At 25.8% G+C, this 22,172-nt stretch overlaps 1 protein-coding gene across 3 annotated transcripts in view; it reads left to right on the plus strand.

Annotated features, from left to right (window-relative positions):
- Window positions 1-271: 271 nt before the first annotated feature.
- The window catches only part of LOC130671472 (uncharacterized), a 29,137-nt gene continuing 7,236 nt past the window's right edge, over window positions 272-22,172 (plus strand). For 2 of the 3 annotated variants that reach the window (XM_057475381.1, XM_057475382.1), the window contains exons 1-2: window positions 272-726; window positions 20,453-20,588. In XM_057475381.1, coding sequence (XP_057331364.1) covers window positions 718-726; window positions 20,453-20,588 — 145 coding nt within the window. In that variant the 5' untranslated portion in view covers window positions 272-717. The remainder of the gene's footprint in view (window positions 727-20,452; window positions 20,589-22,172) is intronic. The other variant, XM_057475380.1, reaches the window with a different exon arrangement.

Here is a 22,172-nt window from a genome sequence, read left to right on the forward strand (position 1 = left end):
ATACACACACATATATATATATATATATACATATAAATTAACAAACATTCTATTCATTTAAGAGTATAATTCAACAATCACGATCGTCAGAAGTATTCAAGGTCTGAAGGTCTGTAGCAAGTAGTAAGGGTTGCCTTGACCGTCCAACAGAGTCTCGAGTTCTTAAGGAGGACCAACTTTTATTATCATTATTATTTTTTTTTTATTTGAATTTTATCCAAGTGGAGGAGGTTCGCGACCTCCAGCACCTGCGATATATAAATCCAAGCACAAATCCCCTCTACACATTTTACGGAATACAACAATCTGGTGAGCACGTACAGTTAAAAAGTGCTCACTTCTGTATTAAGCATCTGATATATTTAACAACAAAAGGACATTTATATGTAAGAGATATATAAGGACTTGGACTTAGACCTAAAGTCGGAGATACATTTTCTGATACTCCCACCCTCTGAAACTACGTACGTTACTCTTTCTCGGCAACCCTGTACACTTATTCGTACAACGGTTTCAGTAAAACCTCTTTCTCTCTTTAAATCCAACGCGTGCTAATACTCGACAGTTAACGAGCGATACTGACGCGGGACAGGAGGCCGCACTTGGACGACTTACAGCCTGTCCTTTTATTAATTGTTGTGATTTTTTAAAAAGTTTACGGTTTTTTTTTATTTTATATATATCTGTTTTGGTTTTGTTTGTTACAAATCAAGAGCCATGAGACTTGTAAGTATTTATAGTAATAATTTGATTATTTATATATATATTTTTTTTTTAATTTCACTTTTATTGTGGAAACGTGAAAAGAGTGACAGTGATGTGATTATTTTTGATTTTTTACAAGTAGTATTTTATAAATATGTACATATACACATATATGTGCAAACATACATATACATACATATATATATAAATTCATGTCAAAATTTGATTCCAAAAAAATTCATGAGAGTGAACTTCAAAATTTGAGACAATGTTGAATTTTTAGTTGGTAATTTTTGGAATTTCAAAAAAGTTTTAATCAAAAATATATATATGTATATATATATACTCATGTAAAAATTTCATTCTTCAAAAATTCATGACAGTGCAACTAAAAAATTAGAGACAATTTTGAACTTTGAGTTGGTAATTTTTGGAATTTCAAAAAAGTTTGAATCAAATATATATAAATATATATATATACATATATATACTAATGTAGAAATTTCATTCTTCAAAAATCCATGACAGTGCAACTTAAAAATTAGAGACAATTTCGAACTTTGAGTTGGTAATTTTTGGAATTTCAAAAAAGTTCGAGTCAAAAATATATAAATATATACCCGTATAAAAATTTCATTCCTAAAAAATTTATGACAGTGCAACTAAAAAATTAAAGACAATTTTGAACTTCGAGTTAATAATTTTTGGAACAAAAAAATTGGAGTCAAAAAAATTTCAATTTTTAGTCCTCGTTCTCAAAAAGTTTTATAAAGAGTCAAAAAAAGTTCATAATTGGTTTTGATTTTTTTATTTTCTTTGAATGTTCGTAAATAGCAAAATTTTCGATGAAATTATTTTTGCATAAAAATTCTAAAAAAGTGTTCAGTAGAAATTTTTTTTATTTTTGAGTTTTCAAAGTTCCAAAAATAATCAACTTAAAGTTCAAAATTGTGCACCAAATTTGAAAGTTCACGGTTACGAACTTTTTTGGGAATTATTGGAACGAATTTTATTTACTCGGGTATATTTATATATATATTTAAATATGAATAGTGTAATTTACTTAAGTAGTTGAAGAACTATAGCCAAGAATAAGTAAATAAAAAAAATGCTGAGGTATAAGTTATTATTGCAAAGAAAATCTCGAGTTAGTTTCGATACGAATGAATGCACCGGCGGTTTTGCTGGATGCAAGTTTCCCTGAGATAACGCGTGTCGCGAATAATATTCAGTGAAAACAGATTGAAAGTGTTGTACTGTTTTGCTGTTAATGAGATACCCGCTGGAATATTCATTTTTATTTATATATATAAATATATATACATATTTTTTTTGTAATGTGCGTAATAATCACATAATTGGTTATTAATATTTATGATAAAAAAAAAAATATATATATATATATATATATATATATATATATATATTTTATTGATATAATTTTCAAAGGAAACTGGAAATTTATTTTTCAAAAATTTATTGACGTTTTCCAAAAAAAAAATTTTTAATTTAATTATGAGTACGACCCGGGTAAAATGGACACCCAAAATTTCGTTCACATCAAGGAGGGAAAAATTGCGTAGCAAAAATTTTTTATGAAAAAATTTGTCTATAGAAAATTTGATTTTCTATAAAACGTCAAAATTAGTCATTATCAAAAAATGAATTAAATTTTTTATCAAGCCAGCATTTTAATGAATATAAAAATAAATATTAACAAAAAATAATAGAAAGGATTATTCAAAAAAATTCAAATTTTAATTATATAGTAGCGTTGACTTCTCCAAGTACTGATTAATTTTTCTTACAAGATAATTCAAGTCGAATTAAATTTTTTTTCTGTCAAATAAATTACCGAAGAAAGTTTTGAGAACCAAGTTAACCCCACAATGACTTGCAATAAAAAAAAATGAACATAAATTTTTTTTGATGCCCATTTTATTCGCATTAAATTTATATTATTAATATATAAATCAAAAATAATTATATCGGAAGTAATAATGATATTCATGACAGCTAATAGCTGTGAGTAAAACAAAATGTGTTGAGTCTAACTTTATTTACGGGTTCTTTTTTTATCTCTCTTCATATATAAATATATATATATATAACATTAAATAATAAAATAGTATTTATAAAAAACCCCGAGGCAAGATAGACAAGTCTCCGACCTTGCCTGCGGCTCACTGAGCACTTGTCGCTTGAAATACTTTATTAACTTCTCTATTCATTTACTATCACATATATCCATACATACCATATATATATATTTAGCCTGAAGTTCATTAATGTCAAAAAAAATTAATTTAATTAACCTTCCCATTATATTTAAAAAATACAATTAATTTATAAATATTTTTAACTCAATCGAATTATATCAATAACTTGTTATGTTAAATATATATATATATATATTTAATAAATTAAAATATATGACTTTTATTGCAACGTTGCATTAAGGTTGCATATAAATTAATATGTCAATAAAATATTTATATTTTTGCTAAAAAAAAAATCGTTATCAAAATTTTGAAAAATAAAAATTAATTTTGAGAATATATATACATATATATGTATATATATTTTTTTTTTGGGTGTAATATTTTTTATTAAATATTTGCATAATTAAAAGGTCGTAATTTTTTCCATCAAATTTTTTTTTTAGCCATTTTTTTTTTTTTTTTTTTTTTTTTTTTAAATATATTTAGTTTATAAAGTTTTGCAATGGATTGGTACATATAGTTTTATCACACTAATCACATACTCACGACTGGATAACCTGTGTAAGATTTTTATTTAAATTTACTGTACAGTAGATTCTGTAGCACAAGTATCGGTAACATTCATGTGTCAGAGTCTTGACACTTGTTGGGAATGGAAATCAACTATTGAATACCTTTCATTCTTTCTTTACTATTATTATTGTTTATTTAATTTTACAATGTAATATATGTTTACTTATTTACTATACAATTTTGAAAAGTTTTTCCTCATATTTGTCTGACTATTAATTTTAATAAATTCAAATTGTCTATTGACAATTTATGTCGGCGAGTACACGTGTTAGCTAATTGTTTGTTAAAACATAAGTCGAGTCTGAAATTAGCTGTGAAAAAAAAAGTATATATTATTTTCTGCGTAATATTTATCCATTTTTATTGTGATTTATTGTGGGAATTTTTCCTCGCCTTGAATTGATTTAGATTTTCATTATTTAGGTCAATGTTATTTTATATTATTATAAATATATATATATGTATATTTATTTGTTTCATAATAATTATCATTGTTGTAATTTATTAATTTTTTAATTAATTTCAAAATAATGAAATTTTAAATTAACATTTAGAAATTTAAAATAAAATTTATTTGCCGATTTTTTTTTCTGCTACAAATTTTCTGTAGCTAATTTGGAGAACCGAAAATTTATTGAAATTTTTTTAAAAATCAAGTTTTGAATTTTTACCTTTTAGCAAAATTTCATTTTTTATTTTTGATCTGTAGATCTATAGAATCTTAATAATTTCAAAATTAGACCTTAGATCTAAGTAGAGGTAGAACTCAAGTTTCGGTCGGTTAAAATCATTTTTTTTGCAAAAATTATTCCCGGTACAAATTTGAAAAAAAATTATTCTCGGTACAAAAAAAAATTGAAAAAAAAATCTGAGGACTCAAATTGTAATAAATTTTGAATTTTCGATGTATATATATTTTCTACTATTAAATGAATACTATAATAGGAGTGATATATTCAAGAGATAAAACCAGTGCAAAAATAATCAGGCCGATTCATTAAAATTTCTGAAGATACCGCGATCACGCACATGCGAGTCGGCCGACCGATGTCGATAAAAATACCGAATGACTTTTTCCAACAAATATTAATTATACTTTCGATATGTCATACTTAATTTTAAATAATAAATTGTTGTACTAAAATACCGTAAGTTTCTTTTATCGTCGTATCCAAATTTTTTCAAAAAGATACCGATTCAAAATATCAAGAAATAATTTCATTTATGAAAGTTCTCTAATAAAATCATTGAGACAAATTTTCTCACTAGACTATTTTTATAACGACTTCACAAAATTTCATAAATCAAAATTAGTACCTATTTTAAAATATTCGAAATTAATCCAAAATTCCAATAGCTTTCACTGAAATTTGAATTTATAGCCCAGTCCGATTCATAAAATTGTAATTTATTTCTCTAACAAATTCACTTCTATGTGCTACCGTTCTTCCAAAAGATTAGTCGATACCCCCGAGGCCTCCAATGATTTTGGTCATGATCGTCGTCTAAGAAATTTTATAGAAAATCGAGACTCAGGTGCTGAGAAAAAAAAATTCTCCTTCCATATTGAAGTTAAAAAAAGTAAAAGTGCCCAAAATTAAATTAATTGAGTCAAAAGTAACTCCAATAACCCGTGTGAAAAAAATTTGTTCCAAAAAGATTCCAAAAAAGTTCCGCATGTGGAACTTCTAAACATGAGACAGATTAGAACTTCGAATAGAACTTTTTTGGAACATTAGTAATTTCGATTATATAAAAAAAGTTTTCATGAGCAAATTTAGAGTCAAAAAAGGACGTTTTTGGAACTTTTTTGGAATTTTATATGGAAATTCCTAAAAAGTTACAGAATTACCACTTTTGACTTTTTTATGGACTAAAAAAGGCATTCCAAAATCACTACTTTTGCATCTTTTGTAGACTAAAGACGTTCTAGAAACATGCCAAAATAGTTCAAAAATCATTACTTTTGAATTTTTTATAGAACTAAAAATAACGTCCATAAAAAATTCCAAAAAAATTCCAAGAACGTCCTTTTTGACTCTAAATTTGCTCATAAAAACTTTTTTTTTACCATCAAAATTACTAATGTTCCAAAAAAGTTCCATTCGAAGTTCTAATCTGTCTCATTTTTAGAAGTTCCACATGCGGAAATTTTTTAGAATCTTTTTGGAACAAATTTTTTTTACACGGGAAATCAAAAATTCAAAATCGTTATTTTTTGACCCGGGAAAGCAACCAAATTTTTTGCCTCAAAATCACTCAACCGTCATAACTCGAAGTAACATTAAAACTCAGTATATAATTGTTATTTAATACCCCACTTAAGCACCACTCGTGCATAAAATTTCATTCATACAAATGTTAATGTTATTTAAATTATATCCCAGTGATAAGCCCTCGGAGCGAACCATTATTATTCTTAAAATTGCTCACAATTTACTATTTTTACCTGAAAATCCTCTAGCCTATTAATTGCGCAACCTTCTCTTGTTCACAAAAATTGCCCGCACCCGACAGAAAATCATTAAAATAAAATATATATACATATACATATATATCTAACTACTTCAATAAAATCCTTTCCCAAGAAAGGACTTTCTCCATTTCGTAAGATCTTTAAAGACAATTAATAATCATTACATCCAGATAATCATGACAATGCCACTAATATTTTCCCTTAAAGACAATTTTAATTATTTTCAAACTTTGTTTGTCTCATTACTATTCAAATGAGATAATTTAAAAACACATAATTTTAATTGCTGAGTCAATATTTAAAAAATAACCCTAGCGTGTATAAAAAAACAAAATTATTAAGAAACAATTACCGCCGTTGAAATAAATTATTATCTCAAATCTTATGAAAAAAACTTTCGCGAATTTGACTTAATCAAATATATATATATATATATATATATATTAGGGAGCTTCATTTGAAATGAACATTTTTTTTTTTTAGCGGACACAAGAAAATTTTGTTGCTTATGTTGAGAGAAAAATTCCCTGAAAACTTCAGCTATTAATTTTAATTTTAAATACTTTCTATCGAGCATCAAAGTTTTCCCATTTAAAAAGCATGTAAATCGAATAATTTTTTTTTTAAATTACTATAACTTAGCCCGATTTTAGGCTATCGTTTTGAAACCAGTTTTTATTTGTAGAGTAATTGTTGCTTTTTAAAAGTGTATGAAACGGTTTTGGTCTAACTCGATCCATGTCGATTGTATCAGCTCCGAAAGTCAATTTTTCACTTTTTTCATTTATTTTTGTTAATAGTGAAGAAACGGCTCATCTTACAAAAAATATGCATAGGACCAATCTTTTAGGAAATTTTGTCCTCTACAAAATTGCTCATAACACTTATATTGCTAAAGTGCACTGTTCATGAGATACATGCATTTTAACATTTTACAGTAAAAAAGATTAGTACTATAGTAAGCTTACAATTTTTTTTACTGTAAAATGTTAAAATGCATGTATCTCATGAACAGTGCACTTTAGCAATATAAATGTCATAAGCACTTTTGTAGAAGACAAAATTTCCTAAAAGATTGGTCCTATGCATATTTTTTTTAAGATGAGCCGTTTCTTCACTATTAACAAAAATAAATGAAAAAAGTGAAAAATTGACTTTCGGAGCTGATACAATCGACATGGATCAAGTTAGACCAAATCCGTTTCATACACTTTTAAAAAGCAACAATTACTCTACAAATAAAAACTGGTTTCAAAACGATAGCTTAAAATCGGGCTAAGTTATAGTAATTTTAAAAAAAAGTTATTCGATTTACATGCTTTTTAAATGGGAAAACTTTGATGCTCGATAGAAAGTATTTAAAATTAAAATTAAGAGCTGAAATTTTCAGGGAATTTTTCTCTCAACATAAACAACAAAATTTTCTTGTGTCCTCTAAAAAAAAAAAATGTTCGTTTCAAATGAAGCACCCTAATATATATATAGATGCCGTTGGTTTGTAGACAAAGCAAGTAATTTAGAACTAGTATAACCTTCTATTCGTGTTGTTAAAGAATCGCGAGTGCACGTCGTGTCCATTCTCTTCCGGCAAGTGTAACAGCTATCTCTGTATCTTTAAAATTCATCTACCGTATCTATTTTCACGAGAGAGTATCAATAATTTATCAAATTCAAGTATATGAACATTAAATTGTATCTCTATTTTTTTCTCAATACATACCCACATGAAAAAAATTTATAAAAAAAATATATGTTAAAATATAAAAAAAATATATATTAAAAATACATAAAAAATATATAAATATATATAAAATATGTAAAAAAAAATATATTTTAAATAGATAACTTTTGGCCGATTTTCGTATATATTTTATATATTTTAAACATACTAAAAATATGTCTTAGAATGTATAAAAAATACATGTGTAGAAATATATTTTTTGAACATTTTTATACATGTATTTTTTATATATTCCAAGATATATTTAAAACATATAAAATATATACGAAAATCGGACAAAAGTTAGCTATTTAAAATATATTTTTTATACACATTTTATAGATATATTTATGTATTTTTAATAGATTTTTTTTATATGAAAAATATATTGAAAATACATAAAAAATATATAAATATATATAAAATATGTATAAAAAATATTTTTTAAATAGCTAACTTTTGGCCAATTTTCGTATATATTTTATATATTTAAAAAATATATAAAAAATACATGTATAAAAATGTAAAAAAAATATATTTCTATATATGTATTTTTTACATATTCCAAGATATATTTAAAACATGTAAAATATATACGAAAATCAGCCAAAAGTTAGCTATTTACAATATATTTTTTATACATATTTTATATATATTTATATATTTTTTATGTATTTTTAATATATTTTTTTTAAATAAAAAATAGATTTTTTTTATAAATTTTTTTTATGGGGGTATATGTGTATTAAGAAAAAAAATGTATGTATATGTATATATAGAATGCAGTTACAACAATAATTTACCAGTAACTATTTTCATCATTATTGTTGTTGCTGTTGCTGTTGTTGTTGTTGTTGTTATTCTCACACTGATGAAAATTTAATAATATCCTCGATTCGATGTAAGATAAACTGAGTCGTTATAATAACTCGTGACTAAAAGATTCGTTGGTTGTTTTATTTATGAAATATAAAAATATATAAACGAGTCATTAGTTTTCTTTTGAGACGTTTAGGCATTTATATAAAGTATCGAAGATTAAATCATTGTCAATCAGTTGAGTAAAAGGGGAAAAAGTTAATTTATTGCCGTAAATTGAATATAAAAATTAATATTAATAATTTGAAATAATAGTTTACTTTTTATTATTATTATTATTATTATATTTAATAGCGAGTTGTAAAGATATTTTTTTCAGCCGATTTATGGTAATGCACATGTGCGGGTTCTAGATTATTTTAGAATAGAACGGAATTAAATATTATGCGGTTGTGTTTTATAGTTTATAGTTATAGTTATGGCTATATTATAATAATAATGATAATGAAATGTAAAAGATAACTGAAGAAATAGTAGCATAAGAGTTTAAGGAATGTGGATATTGGTTAGATATCGATATTGGTTATAGATATAGTACATGACGCCGCCGTCTTTCATGACGGGGGCCAGTAAAACGGGAACGTAATGATCAGACTTTATCCAGACATTTTAAAACTCCATAGTACGGGTTATTGTGCTGCCGCGGGTTTATGACGTTATTTATCGATTTATATCCTGAGGTTTCGATAGCTATTGTAACCTATACTGTTAGTTTAGAGCCCTGGACATGTTATTGTTATTAAAATGTCTAATAAATAATTCTTAATGCTCTATTGAGACATTGATGGTTTATTATTGCAAATAAGTTACTATTGGCACTGCATTGGGTTGATTAATTTTATTTTTTTAGTTAATTGTACGATTAATAAAATAAATTGTTAAGAGAAATAATTCTAACCAAAGTTATATATCATTTTATTTAAACTCGGAAATCGAATGAATTTTTACTTCTCATGTTATCGGCTACCTCGTCCTCTCGTACCCTGTACAACATATTAGCATAGTTCATGGTATAGTGCCATTAATGACTAACGGATAAAATTGCCAGACAATTAAATTAATTTAATAATTATACACTAATACGATAATAAAAAATATTAATTAGCCCATATGATTATAATTTTTCATAGAATAGTACGTACAACTTATTATTATATTTTTAGGTTATTCGGATGACTTTTTTAATCAAATAGTTACCTACCCTGAATAAACAACTGAATTCGATCGAATTAAACAGAATTAAATTTTTAAATCTATTTAATTCAGATAAATTCTGTTAATTCGGTACATAACTTAACAATGAATTCTGTCTAACTTGGCAGGAAAATCAGAATTTTTCCAAATTAAATATTTCTATTCGGTTTCAATTTCTGGTTCTGAATACGAATTAAACTGAATTAAAACGAACTTGAAATTTTTAAATCAGTTTTATTCTGTTTAATTCGAATTCAAATTTTCAATTCAGTTCAATTCTGTTTTGCAGAATTCGACAAAATATCACAGAATTAAAATTTTTAATTCGGTCGAATTCAGTTTAATTCTGATTAATTCGAAAATAATTCTTCAATTTCTGGTTCTGAATCCAAATTAAACTGAATTAAAACGAATTTGAAATTTTTAAATCGGTTTTATTTTGTTTAATTCAAATTCAAATTTTCAATTCAGTTCAATTCTGTTTTGCAGAATTCGACAAAATATCACAGAATTAAAAGTTTTAATTCGGTCGAATTCAGTTTAATTCTGATTAATTCGAAAATAATTCTTCAATTTCTGGTTCTGAATCCGAATTAAACTAAATTAAAACGAATTTGAAATTTTTAAATCGGTTTTATTCTGTTTAATTCAAATTCAAATTTTCAATTCAGTTCAATTCTGTTTTGCAGAATTCGACAAAATATCACAGAATTAAAATTTTTAATTCGGTCGAATTCAGTTTAATTCTGATTAATTCGAAAATAATTCTTCAATTTCTGGTTCTGAGTCCGAATTAAACTGAATTAAAACGAATTTGAAATTTTTAAATCAGTTTCATTCTGTTCAATTCAAATTCAAATTTTCAATTCAGTTCAATTCTGTTTTGCTGAATTCGACAGAATATAACAAAATTAAAATTTTTAATTCGCTCGAATTCAGTTGTTTAATCATATATATATCATTAAATTTTTTAAATGAAAAATTTACAAGTAATTATAAAAAAAATTTGATATAAATTTTTGAAATTCGCTGAGAAATTATTTATATAAATTTATATTAATTATAAATAAGTAAATAAAAAAAAAAGCAAGGCCAAGATAAGGCGTACGACACACATGTGCGATCACCGTGACCCATGAGATCCTTCCGAGGTGATATATTGTTACCTACCATAACATACATTATTTACTATTTTCCTTGTAAGGAATAGTCGGCGTCGGTGATGGGCGCGGACTCGTACCTAACCTATACTGAATTACAGAACACGCGAAATATGATGACTAGAATAAAAAGTCTATTGTCACACAATAATTAACGCATTCTAACGATAGAAAGTTATTTTTTAAAAAATAATACGAAAATAACAAATTCGAACTATCATGCTGATTCATTGATACTTTCTATTCTCTCTGTAAAAATTAAATACCCGTGAATTATTATCCTCCTGTAATTACACTTACTAGAATACCATCATTAAAAAATTATAAAACAAATTTTTTAACTTCACTCATTATTAAAAAAAATTTTAATTTTTTTTTTTCAAAGTCTTGCTCCGCAATTCACAATAAAATAAAATCATAAATTTAATTATAATTCAATTTAATTGTATAATATAATTGTAGGCTATTATTTAATTAGACATTTCTTTTTTTATTAAATAATATTTTATTGATTTACATAACAATTATATGTTAATTGCTAATTATTCTATTATTACGACACTGGTAATAATAATTTATTTAATATCAATAATAATTATTAATATTTGTAACAAATAATAAGTATATAATTAAGTGAAATTTTTTTTTCGATACAAATTTAGTTCCCATTTAAAATTCTTAATCATAATTAAAAAAAAAAAAAAGTTAATGACAATTACTAAACCACATTTCCTTTAATTACCAATGAATATATTATCTCCCACAATATATGACCGCAAGTAAATATCAGCCCGCATAATTAAGTCGAAAAAACGTCCATATCTCATACCTTTCAATACAACAACATGACGTAGACACGTGAAAGTAGACTAAATATTTGAAATATACTCAGTCCCAACAAGACAATTTCCTTGTCTAAAAATTCATTACTTCCCTTCAAATTTATTATTAAAAAAAAAGGTATACACACATTCACTATTTTTTCATTAATATCCAATCATTAATATCTTTCAACCGTATTTTTAAAAACGACCTGGTATTTCATGGAATAATTAATGTCAGTAACTAAAATATTGTAAAGTTTAATTTAATATTAATTTTCTTGTAACATCCGATTGTATAACAATAGTGTTTTCTTTTCTTAAACTTTACCTTCAATTAACTCGAGTAATACCTGTAATTAAATAATATATGTTCATATATTTATAAATACATAAGTATATATACTTTATCTTAACAAGAACATCAGTAACAGTTTTTAAACATAAAAACAACAACAACAACAACCACAACAACACTATGAACAATATCAACAACAACAAATACAACAACAACAACATAAACAACAAATACAACAACAACATAAACAACAAATACAACAACAACATAAACAATAACAATAACAAAAACAAGCTCAACAACAAAAACAACAACAACAACATGAACAACTAAAATAGCAACACCAACAACAACATGAACAAATACAATAACAACAACAAATACAACAACGGCTACAAAAAAAGAACATAAACAATAACAACAATAAAAACAACAGTAACAACAACAACAACAACAACAACAACAACAACAACAACAACAACAACAACAACAACAACAACAACAACATGAATAAATACAACAACAACAAATACAACAACGACTACAAAAACAACAACATAAACAATAACAACAACAAAAACAACCGTAACAACAACAACAACAACAACATGAACAAATACAACAACGGCTACAACAACAACAACAACATGAACAAATACAACAACAACATGAACAAATACAACAACAATATGAACACATACAACAACAACAGCAACATCAACAACAACATGAACAAATACAACAACAACAATAATAAAATATAACGAGTATCACATATAAAGGGCACATTCTCCATTTTAATTTGAATCGTTACTGTGATCGTCAACGTAAACACAAGATATGTTGGATCACAAAACGTTATAATAGTTTCATCATATATATATAAATATATCTATATATATATATACATGATTTTTTACGTAATGCGGTCACTGAAACGAATAGAAAAAAAAGGAAAAAAAATAGTACGCAATAGTATGTTTCGACTCCTCCTTAACAATTACATCCTCGCTTATATTACTCAGCCATACATCTCTTTATTTACCGTAAATAGACTACACAGTACACACGTACTCAGTACATATATTAACTGTCTATATTTTCATGAGGAAGAGTCTTGTATTATAAAACTAACGTACTTGAGATTTACGACCGAAATCGAGTTTCATGACTCGGAGAACGATTTCTGTAACTAAACTGATTTAATGCATTACGTATACAAATTAATTAATAAAAAACATATTTATAAAATAACAAGGTAATTTTACACACTTCGGGTAATTGCCGTTGCTGCAGGTAGTCCTTATTCGTGTGCTATCAACATTAGACTTAATCGTGATTACTAATTTATTATTTTATTCCTGTAATTCAAGATTTATACACTTTCCGCGTAATCATTAGTCTATTCATTTCATATTAATAGCAAATTTTAACGGCAAATTTTTTTTTTTTATGGGAATAATGAGTAAATTGCCTGTAGAGATCAGGATTTTTATTTGAATTTATTTGACTTTATAGAAAATTTACTTCACTACTTATTGTTTTTTTTTTTTTTTTTTTTTTTTTTTTTTTTTTTTTTATATTTCTTTAGAATAGAAAATAAAGTCCCCGAGTCTATACATTCTATCTTATGTGTTTCGTATGTTAATTTAATGTCTTACTTGAATTTCATCATTATAGGATAGGAAAATATAGAGTGTCGATGTAAAATTGCATATTCTTACGCGATAACACCATATTTTTTTTTCTTACAAAATACAGTAGCCTCAAGATTTGATTTATTTGAAAAAAGTATTTTTTTTATGATAATTTTATTATAATTATGCTACAGTTTAAAATGAAACTTGCTGAATATAAATATATAATTTCATAAATTTATATTATTATAGAACCGGCGATAAATATAAAAATTTATTATACCTTATTAATATTTCACCGCCTAAATATCCAATAAAATTTTTAATTATTGAGAAATATTTGCGTCAGTTTAAATTCGAACTTGAGATTATTTTAATTAGTGGCAATTTTTTAATATTTTTATGATTAACTGACAAAATATCCAGGGTCAATATGACCCAGTTGTCAAAAAAATTTTAATTAATCCCAACAAATATGACCTTCACAAAAAATTCCAAAAATTTATTTTTTCAATTTCGTATCGCCCATCTTGCCTCTGTACCCGTATGAAAATAACATATGTGGTCAAAATATATGTAAAAATATATGATAAATATTAGAAAATATATGTGGCCAATTTAACTATATATTCTGATATATTTTTTTTTATATTAAAAAATATAATATTCATCATAGACGAGTTCATATATGTTTAGCATATATAAAATATATATGTCAATCATATACAAAAAATATATTTTTATCATATATGAAAATATTTATTCTTGTCATATATATGGAAACTATATTTTCATATATGAAAATAACATATATGGTCAAAATATATGATAAATATCAGAAAATATATGTGGTTAATTTAACTATATTTTCTGATATATTTTTTTTTATATTAAAAAAAATAGTATTCATCATAAACGAGTCCGTATATGTTTAGCATATATAAAATATATATGTCAATCATATACAAAAAATTTATTTTTATCATATATGAAAATATATATTCTTGTCATATATATGGAAACTATATTTTCATATATGAAAATAACATATATGGTCAAAATATATGTAAAAATATATGATAAATATCAGAAAATATATGTGGTCAATTTAACTATATTTTCTGATATATTTTTTTTTATATTAAAATATATAATATTCATCATATACGAGTCCGTATATGTTTAGCATATATAAAATATATATGTCAATCATATACAAAAAATATATTTTAATCATATATGAAAATATATATTCTTGTCATATACGAAAACTATATTTTTATCATACATAAAAATATATATTTCTATCATATACAAAAAATATATTCTGATCATATATAAAAACATATATTTATATTGTGTATGGAAAAAAAAAGTTTCTTATTCGTATGACCAACTCCAATTAAATTAGATCTAAATTTTAATATACTCTTTAAATTGCAGTCAAAATTTTCAAAATTAGTTAATTTGATGCGAATATATATACCCATATACATATACATACACCGAATAAAATATATGCTTAAATATAACAAAGAAAATATATGGTGCCATATATAATATAAATTATATGCTACCAAATATTTCATTTCATATAAAAATTTTATATTTTTTGAATATAAAAGGAAATATATCAATACAATATATTATAAGGTAAATGTAAATGTATATATAGCTTAATATAAAAAACATATAAGTTACATATATGGAATACATATATTTACTACTGTATGTAATTTTATATTAAATCGGCAAAAATCTCTATATGATTTTTTATAATATACAATATAATATATCACATATTTTTTTGTTTCACATATAATATTTTATATATTTTAACCATATATTCTTTTTTCACACGTGTACAGTTTAAAAAAAATTCTATGACTGCAATTTCATTTTTTATCAGAAAAAAAACCGCAGATTGAAAAATTTCAGTCCAAATTAAAAAAATTTAAATTTTCTACTACAATTTTAAATTTTTGCGGGTAAAAAAAAAATCACAAAAATATTTCTTCAAATTTTCATAATAAAAATTCACATCCGCTACTCATTTAATAATTATCAACATTTAAACTCTATTGGAAACGAGTCAAGGACAATCGATTACAAAAGTGATTCAGACAAATCGAAAGCAATAAATACCCATAAATCTTTATAACACTTTCAACCTAAATTATCAATCAACTTTTTTTCCATACAACTATTAAACTACCCCATTAAAACTCAACTTAAATCTTCTTTTCCAAAAATCGCATTATCGAGTCCAAAAAAATTTATATCAACCAACTAAAATATTACGCTGCTTATTACCGTAATTTTACTACACACATAATATTAATACTTAACAAAAAAAAACCTTGAATTTCATATAATACATAATATAAAATATGAAATATATGAAACCCTCTATTAAGAGGTCATAAAGTAGCTGTGCTGAGTAAATTGGCAAGTACTGTATTATATATTATATATTATGCTTTGATCATTGTCGTTACGCATATATGAGTATATATATGTATACATACTCATATATCGTGTGAACATTCCTCACCTATTTGCCTCCTTTCAATACATGTTTTGTTACTTAAACTCTAACTCTATTTTAATTTTTATTTATTTATTATGTACACACATATATATATATATATATATATATATATATATATATATACATATATATCAATATTTCCATGTATTTAATAGTCACGCAAATATAATAATATCTTGCTCTATAATAATTAGTTACAAAATGTAAAATATCATAAATTTATATATTAAATACCAATAATTAAATTTTATTTAATTGATCCAAGGTTCAAAAAATATTTAATTTAATGTCAACATTTAAAAAGATGCTTATCATTTGCTAATTACCATTTATTGGAATATATGATAGTTTATGTATGTATATATATATATATATATGTAATTTTATTTTATTTTATCATTTATATTTATAATGTTCGTGTATGCTTGAGCCGATCGAGTGTTTATTTATTTATATTTTTATTTAAACCGGGATTGCAAAATTTAACGTCGAGTAAGAGAAGGCCGTAAATAATTAATTCAGGAATCAAATATGCAAAAAAATAATAGATTTTCGCATGAATGCACGTGGGTTTGGTGAAATATACTTATGCCAATTAGGTTATTTAGTTTATGGGCAGTAATCTAGTTTTTAAAAATTAATTTCGTCGGGAAAATTGTTCATTTTATTTTATTACTCATTTATAAGGATACTGACATATCAGTGCAATTATGGCATGACATTATTTAATTAATGGTAAGGAGCAACAGGATATAAGTACTTAGTTTATTTTACATTGAATTAAGTTGTAAGTGATTTATGCATTGCGTTGTCTTTTTAATTTTTTATTCATTTCCAAATTCAAATTTTTTTTTTTTATAACGAGTCTTACAAGATTTATTACCATCAAAAAAGCAGCTGTCACTCTGTAGAACAACAGAGAGATACCCAGAAAAAAATTGCCTTGAAGTTTGGAATATAACAGTTCCGAAATATATTTCTTACCAGGGACACAACAGGCAGTTGGGCGCGATCTAGTGGCGAGCACCAAACTACTCTCGCTGGTGTTGGCTAGAATCGAGATTCAAAACAAGAGAAAATTTTTTTGGGAGAAAAGATAGGGGAGGAGGGGGCAAAGTGGACCCCTGGGGGCAAAGTGGGCAAATAAAAATTTTCTATACGCTAATAAATTCGGACGAATAATAAGCTTATCAAAATTTCACGGAAAAAAAATATTAGTAAATATTACTGAGATTCTCGTCAACAGCGCGCCTAGACCGAATCTCAACAAATATTATGGAGTAGAACGTAAGAAATTAATAACAGACGCATTTTTTTGACAAGTGTCTTGTAGTTTTTTAAGGTTCAAGTAGAAATTTTAAATAGTCAAGCAGTATATTTCAACGATTAACTGTTAATTATAGCAGTTTAAACATTAAAATCATAATTTAACTGATTGAAACGACATTAGTTATTGAACATAACATAAATAATTAGAAGTTGAACTACAATTATTGTCAATCATTTTTTTCCGTATTTTTATACAATGAGGGCTCAAATAAACCACGAAAACTGTTCATTAATCATAATTTATTGAGAAAGTTAAAGATAAAAAAATCACGTTTTAAAGTTATATCGCAGCAGACTAATACAATTGTTTTATAGTTATTTGCAAATATCACACGTGTAAAGAATAAAAAATATCAAATCCGAAATTTTTTGGAGGGCCCAATTTTGCCCCTAATTTTTGATTTTTCAATTTTAATGGACGCAGCATAATGAAGTAAAAATAAGTATCAAGGGTCTAAAAAGAAGTAAACGCGTAAAAAAATTAGATATTATAATTATTTTCCTTAAGGGGCCCACTCTGCCCCCCTCTCCCCTAAATATAGAAATACGTGCAGTATCCTTGGTAAAAAATATATTTCAGAACTGTTCTATTTCAAACTTGAAGCAATCATGAGACAGGACCTCTGCTGTTAATTGACAGAGTGACGAGAGTCCTTTTTTGATGGTATCTAATAAATCCAGGATATATATGAGCGAAATTGAATATATATCTCATATATTATAATAACTAGTTCTGACGATTTTGACAATCAAAAACTTTTATCAAATTTCGATAATGATCATATATTTTTTTAATTATTGAGTAAATTTCCAAATATTCAATACCAGACTTTTTTTGAGAAACTGATTAACATTTTCGAAATTTCACTTACATCCATTTCTATAAATCGTGTTATATATAATAAATATATCACGTGAATTTTCTTTACTACATAGATTACATATATTCATATATATTTTCATGGGGGCAATGTTATCATTTCCGACTTGTGAATAATGAAACTAACAGTTACATTTAGCTACCCGTTAAAATTGTACACGCATTAACAGTACTTATAATTTTATCACTATCATATTTTCATAAAAGTTAAATGTAGTGAGCATTATTTATTTATTACAAGACTTTGATAAATGAAATAATAATTGTTGTAAATATAACTTTCACAAACAGTTCTTTTGTAGGCATATATTCCACGTTACAAGTCATTTACTTAAGCGCAAATATTAATAAATTATAAAAAAATAATCGTTTAAGATTACACGATATAAGTTTTTTATGTTTTCTATTTAAATAATTAGTTTTATTTTCTTTTTACAATTACTCGTTAAATATTTTAATTTATTTAATATTTCATTACTCTGTAAAAAGTGCACTATCAACTAGAATATCAATTACTTAAATTTTAATTAAGTATAATTATAACCGTACTTGCGATTACAAATTTGTGTAAGTCTACTAGATTATGATTGGAAACAAATTCATACTGTAAAATTGAAAATATAGATCCTATAAGATCTATACTAATACGTAATCATACCCGGGTAAGAGTAATTGACTGAAATCGCACCGAACTCATACTCTTTTAAATTTAAAACAGTGAAAATAGTGACTATTTACTATTTGCTAGTGAAAAGTACACTTAAAAAAATAATCGGTCGCAGCTACCGATTATTTTTTGGTAGCGGCTACTGATTAATTTTCGGTAACAGCTACCGATTCATTTTCGGTAGCAGCTAGTGATTAATTTTCGGTAACAGCTATCGATTCATTTTCGGTAGCAGCTACTGATTATTTTTTGGTAGCGGCTACTGATTAATTTTCCGTAACAGCTACCGATTAATTTTCGGTAGCAGCTACCGATTATTTTTTAGTAGCGGCTACTGATTAATTTTCGGTAACAGCTACCGATTATTTTGGTAGCCGTTACTGATTAGAATCTGTATCAGCTACCGATTGGTAATCGGTAGCTGTTACCGAAAATTAATCGGTAGCATCTACCGAATATTTTGGTAACTGATACCGAAATAATCAGTAGCGGCTACCGAAAAATAATTGGTAGCCGCTACTGATTATTTTTTTCAGTGTATGTCACTAATTCAAACAATAGTATACTTTTCACTAGCAATATTTGAATATATAGTGGAAACCTAAGCATGCAAACCTTCTCAATAAGACAATTTATAGATAAATTGAGAAAAACATAGATAGCCCGAGCTGGGAATCGAACACAAACCAATTCGGTAATGCGCCGAGTGCTCTACCAGTTGAGCTATCCGGCACTATACTATATTCGGTTCACTGCCAAATGGTGATTATCACGTGATTTTCACTAATTCGTTATTAGAGAGCAGAATTTTATTTAAAACAGCCTGAATTTGGCCGAAAATTTGCTGCAGCCGTAGAATTTAATTGGAAGAGACCAAAAAGGCTCAATTTTGCTGACCCCCGAACTGAAACCATATAATTTTATTTAAAGAAGCCTAAAGTTAGCCGATAAATTGATCTGGCGTAATTTCAGCCAAATTTTGTCCATTTATTGAACTTGTGTTCATTGCGTGGGCTTATTGTCGGCCGTGTTTAGATATAATTTAATCTGCTGATTTGGCTGTATCATGTCAGATTTTTAATTTCATTTTTCAAGGAGTAAATTATATTTTTTTATTTATATATTTTCTGATATTACTATTCTAAAATTAGCGATTAATATTAACTGCCAATGCAATTATTCATGAGTCATAAGTAATTTATTTGATAATTAATGATATTAACTTACACCATTCGATTTCTAAGGAAGAAAATCTGTACTGTATAATTAAGTAAATTATAATTAAAACCAAATTAACTAATTAATAATATTACATATTTTTTTGTTATCTAACATTTCAGACCGCCATATTTGTATTTATCTCCACGATGTTAGCAACCGCAATGGCGATACCTTATGACTACAATTCATTTTTCTCGGATTTCGGTCCGTACTATCGTGCCGTATCCCCAATGAGAGATCCAAGATCTAATACAGGTAAGAATATATCCATACATATTAAATTTTCCCTCTTTCACTCACTTGTCTTCTATTACCATAATTATATTTTTATTTAAATTTAACTCATCCGTTAAATGCGATGATGTTGATAGTAATTTATGTATAGCACCATAAACTATGAAAAAGTAACTTCCGTCTACGGTGAACGTCTTCATCCGTTAAATTAATTACATGTACTAGCACTTTCACTGATACACATGAAAGATCTACATACAACCTACACTTAAAAAAAAAAACAGCATGAGTCTACGCTACCCCGCTGTTAAGGTTATGGTTCAAATTTACCCGGTGTTAATCCTTCAGCACCCGCGCTATGAGTTTTTTTCTCACACTTGACTTGAAATATTTTTTTCTAAGTAATTTCAAATAAAATGACTTAGTGAAATTTTTTTTATCTTCATAAAATTTTATGCTTTTTATGATTTTGAAATTTAAAAATTATTTCGAACATAAATAATATTTTTAAAAGATTTATTTTAAAAAGCCATGAGACTTTTTCTCATCACGCGAGTAAAGTAAGACGTAAAAATTAATACGGTTCGGCTCAGTTCGGACAGTTCCGAATTTTTTCGCTAATCATCGCCATTTTTTTCAGCCGTTACATCTGTCATTACTTAGAAAATAAAAAACAAGTACATTATAGAAACTTTAAAAATAAAAACAAGCGAAATATTCAAATAAATTAAAATTACGTCATAACTGGGAAAGTGCACTGAAAAAAAAGTTTTTTTCCTCCCAGGATACAAAATATTTTTATCCGAGTATTTTAATATCCAGTATAAGTTTTTTAATATTAAAAAACTGGTATTTTTCTCCTGAGAATACCTAAGTTTTTTCTAGAGCTAAAACTTAATGCTGCGTTACCATAGCAACCGCAGTAATTATAATTACATCCTAATCACTGCATTTTATAGAAATTAAATTTTCCAGTAATTTTATTATAAATACAACTTTTAAAATTAGTAGTTAATTTAGTATTATTAAAAAAAGGCTCGTAGTAAAATAAACATTACTTAAATATGTGTCAACTGAGTGAGGTTAAGTCAGCCATATTTTTTATTTTGGTATTTTGCTGAGAAGGAAACCGAGTTTTTTAGCAATCAGAATATTTATTAGTGCACGGAAAAAAATTAATCGTGAATGCAACATGATGCAGTCTTGGTAAATAAACATGATGAAATCATGTTGCATTCACATGATTTGTCATGTTTCTGCTACATGATAATCATGTTGCGGTAACATGAGAAAATCATGTTGCATTCACATGATTTGTCATGTTTCGGCTACATGATAATCATGTTGCGGTAACATGAGAAAATCATGTTGCATTCACATGATTTGTCATGTTTCGGCTACATGATAATCATGTGGCATTCACATGATAATCATGTTTCGGCTACATGATAATCATGTTGCGGTAACATGAGAAAATCATGTGAATGCAACATGACAATATGTGGCAGCAACATGATTATCATGTAGCCGAAACATGATTATCATGTGAATGCCACATGATTTTCTCATGTTACCGGAACATGATTATCATGTAGCCGAAACATG

Source organism: Microplitis mediator, chromosome 7 (genome assembly GCF_029852145.1).
Source record: "Microplitis mediator isolate UGA2020A chromosome 7, iyMicMedi2.1, whole genome shotgun sequence".
Taxonomy (NCBI): Eukaryota; Metazoa; Arthropoda; class Insecta; order Hymenoptera; family Braconidae; genus Microplitis; species Microplitis mediator.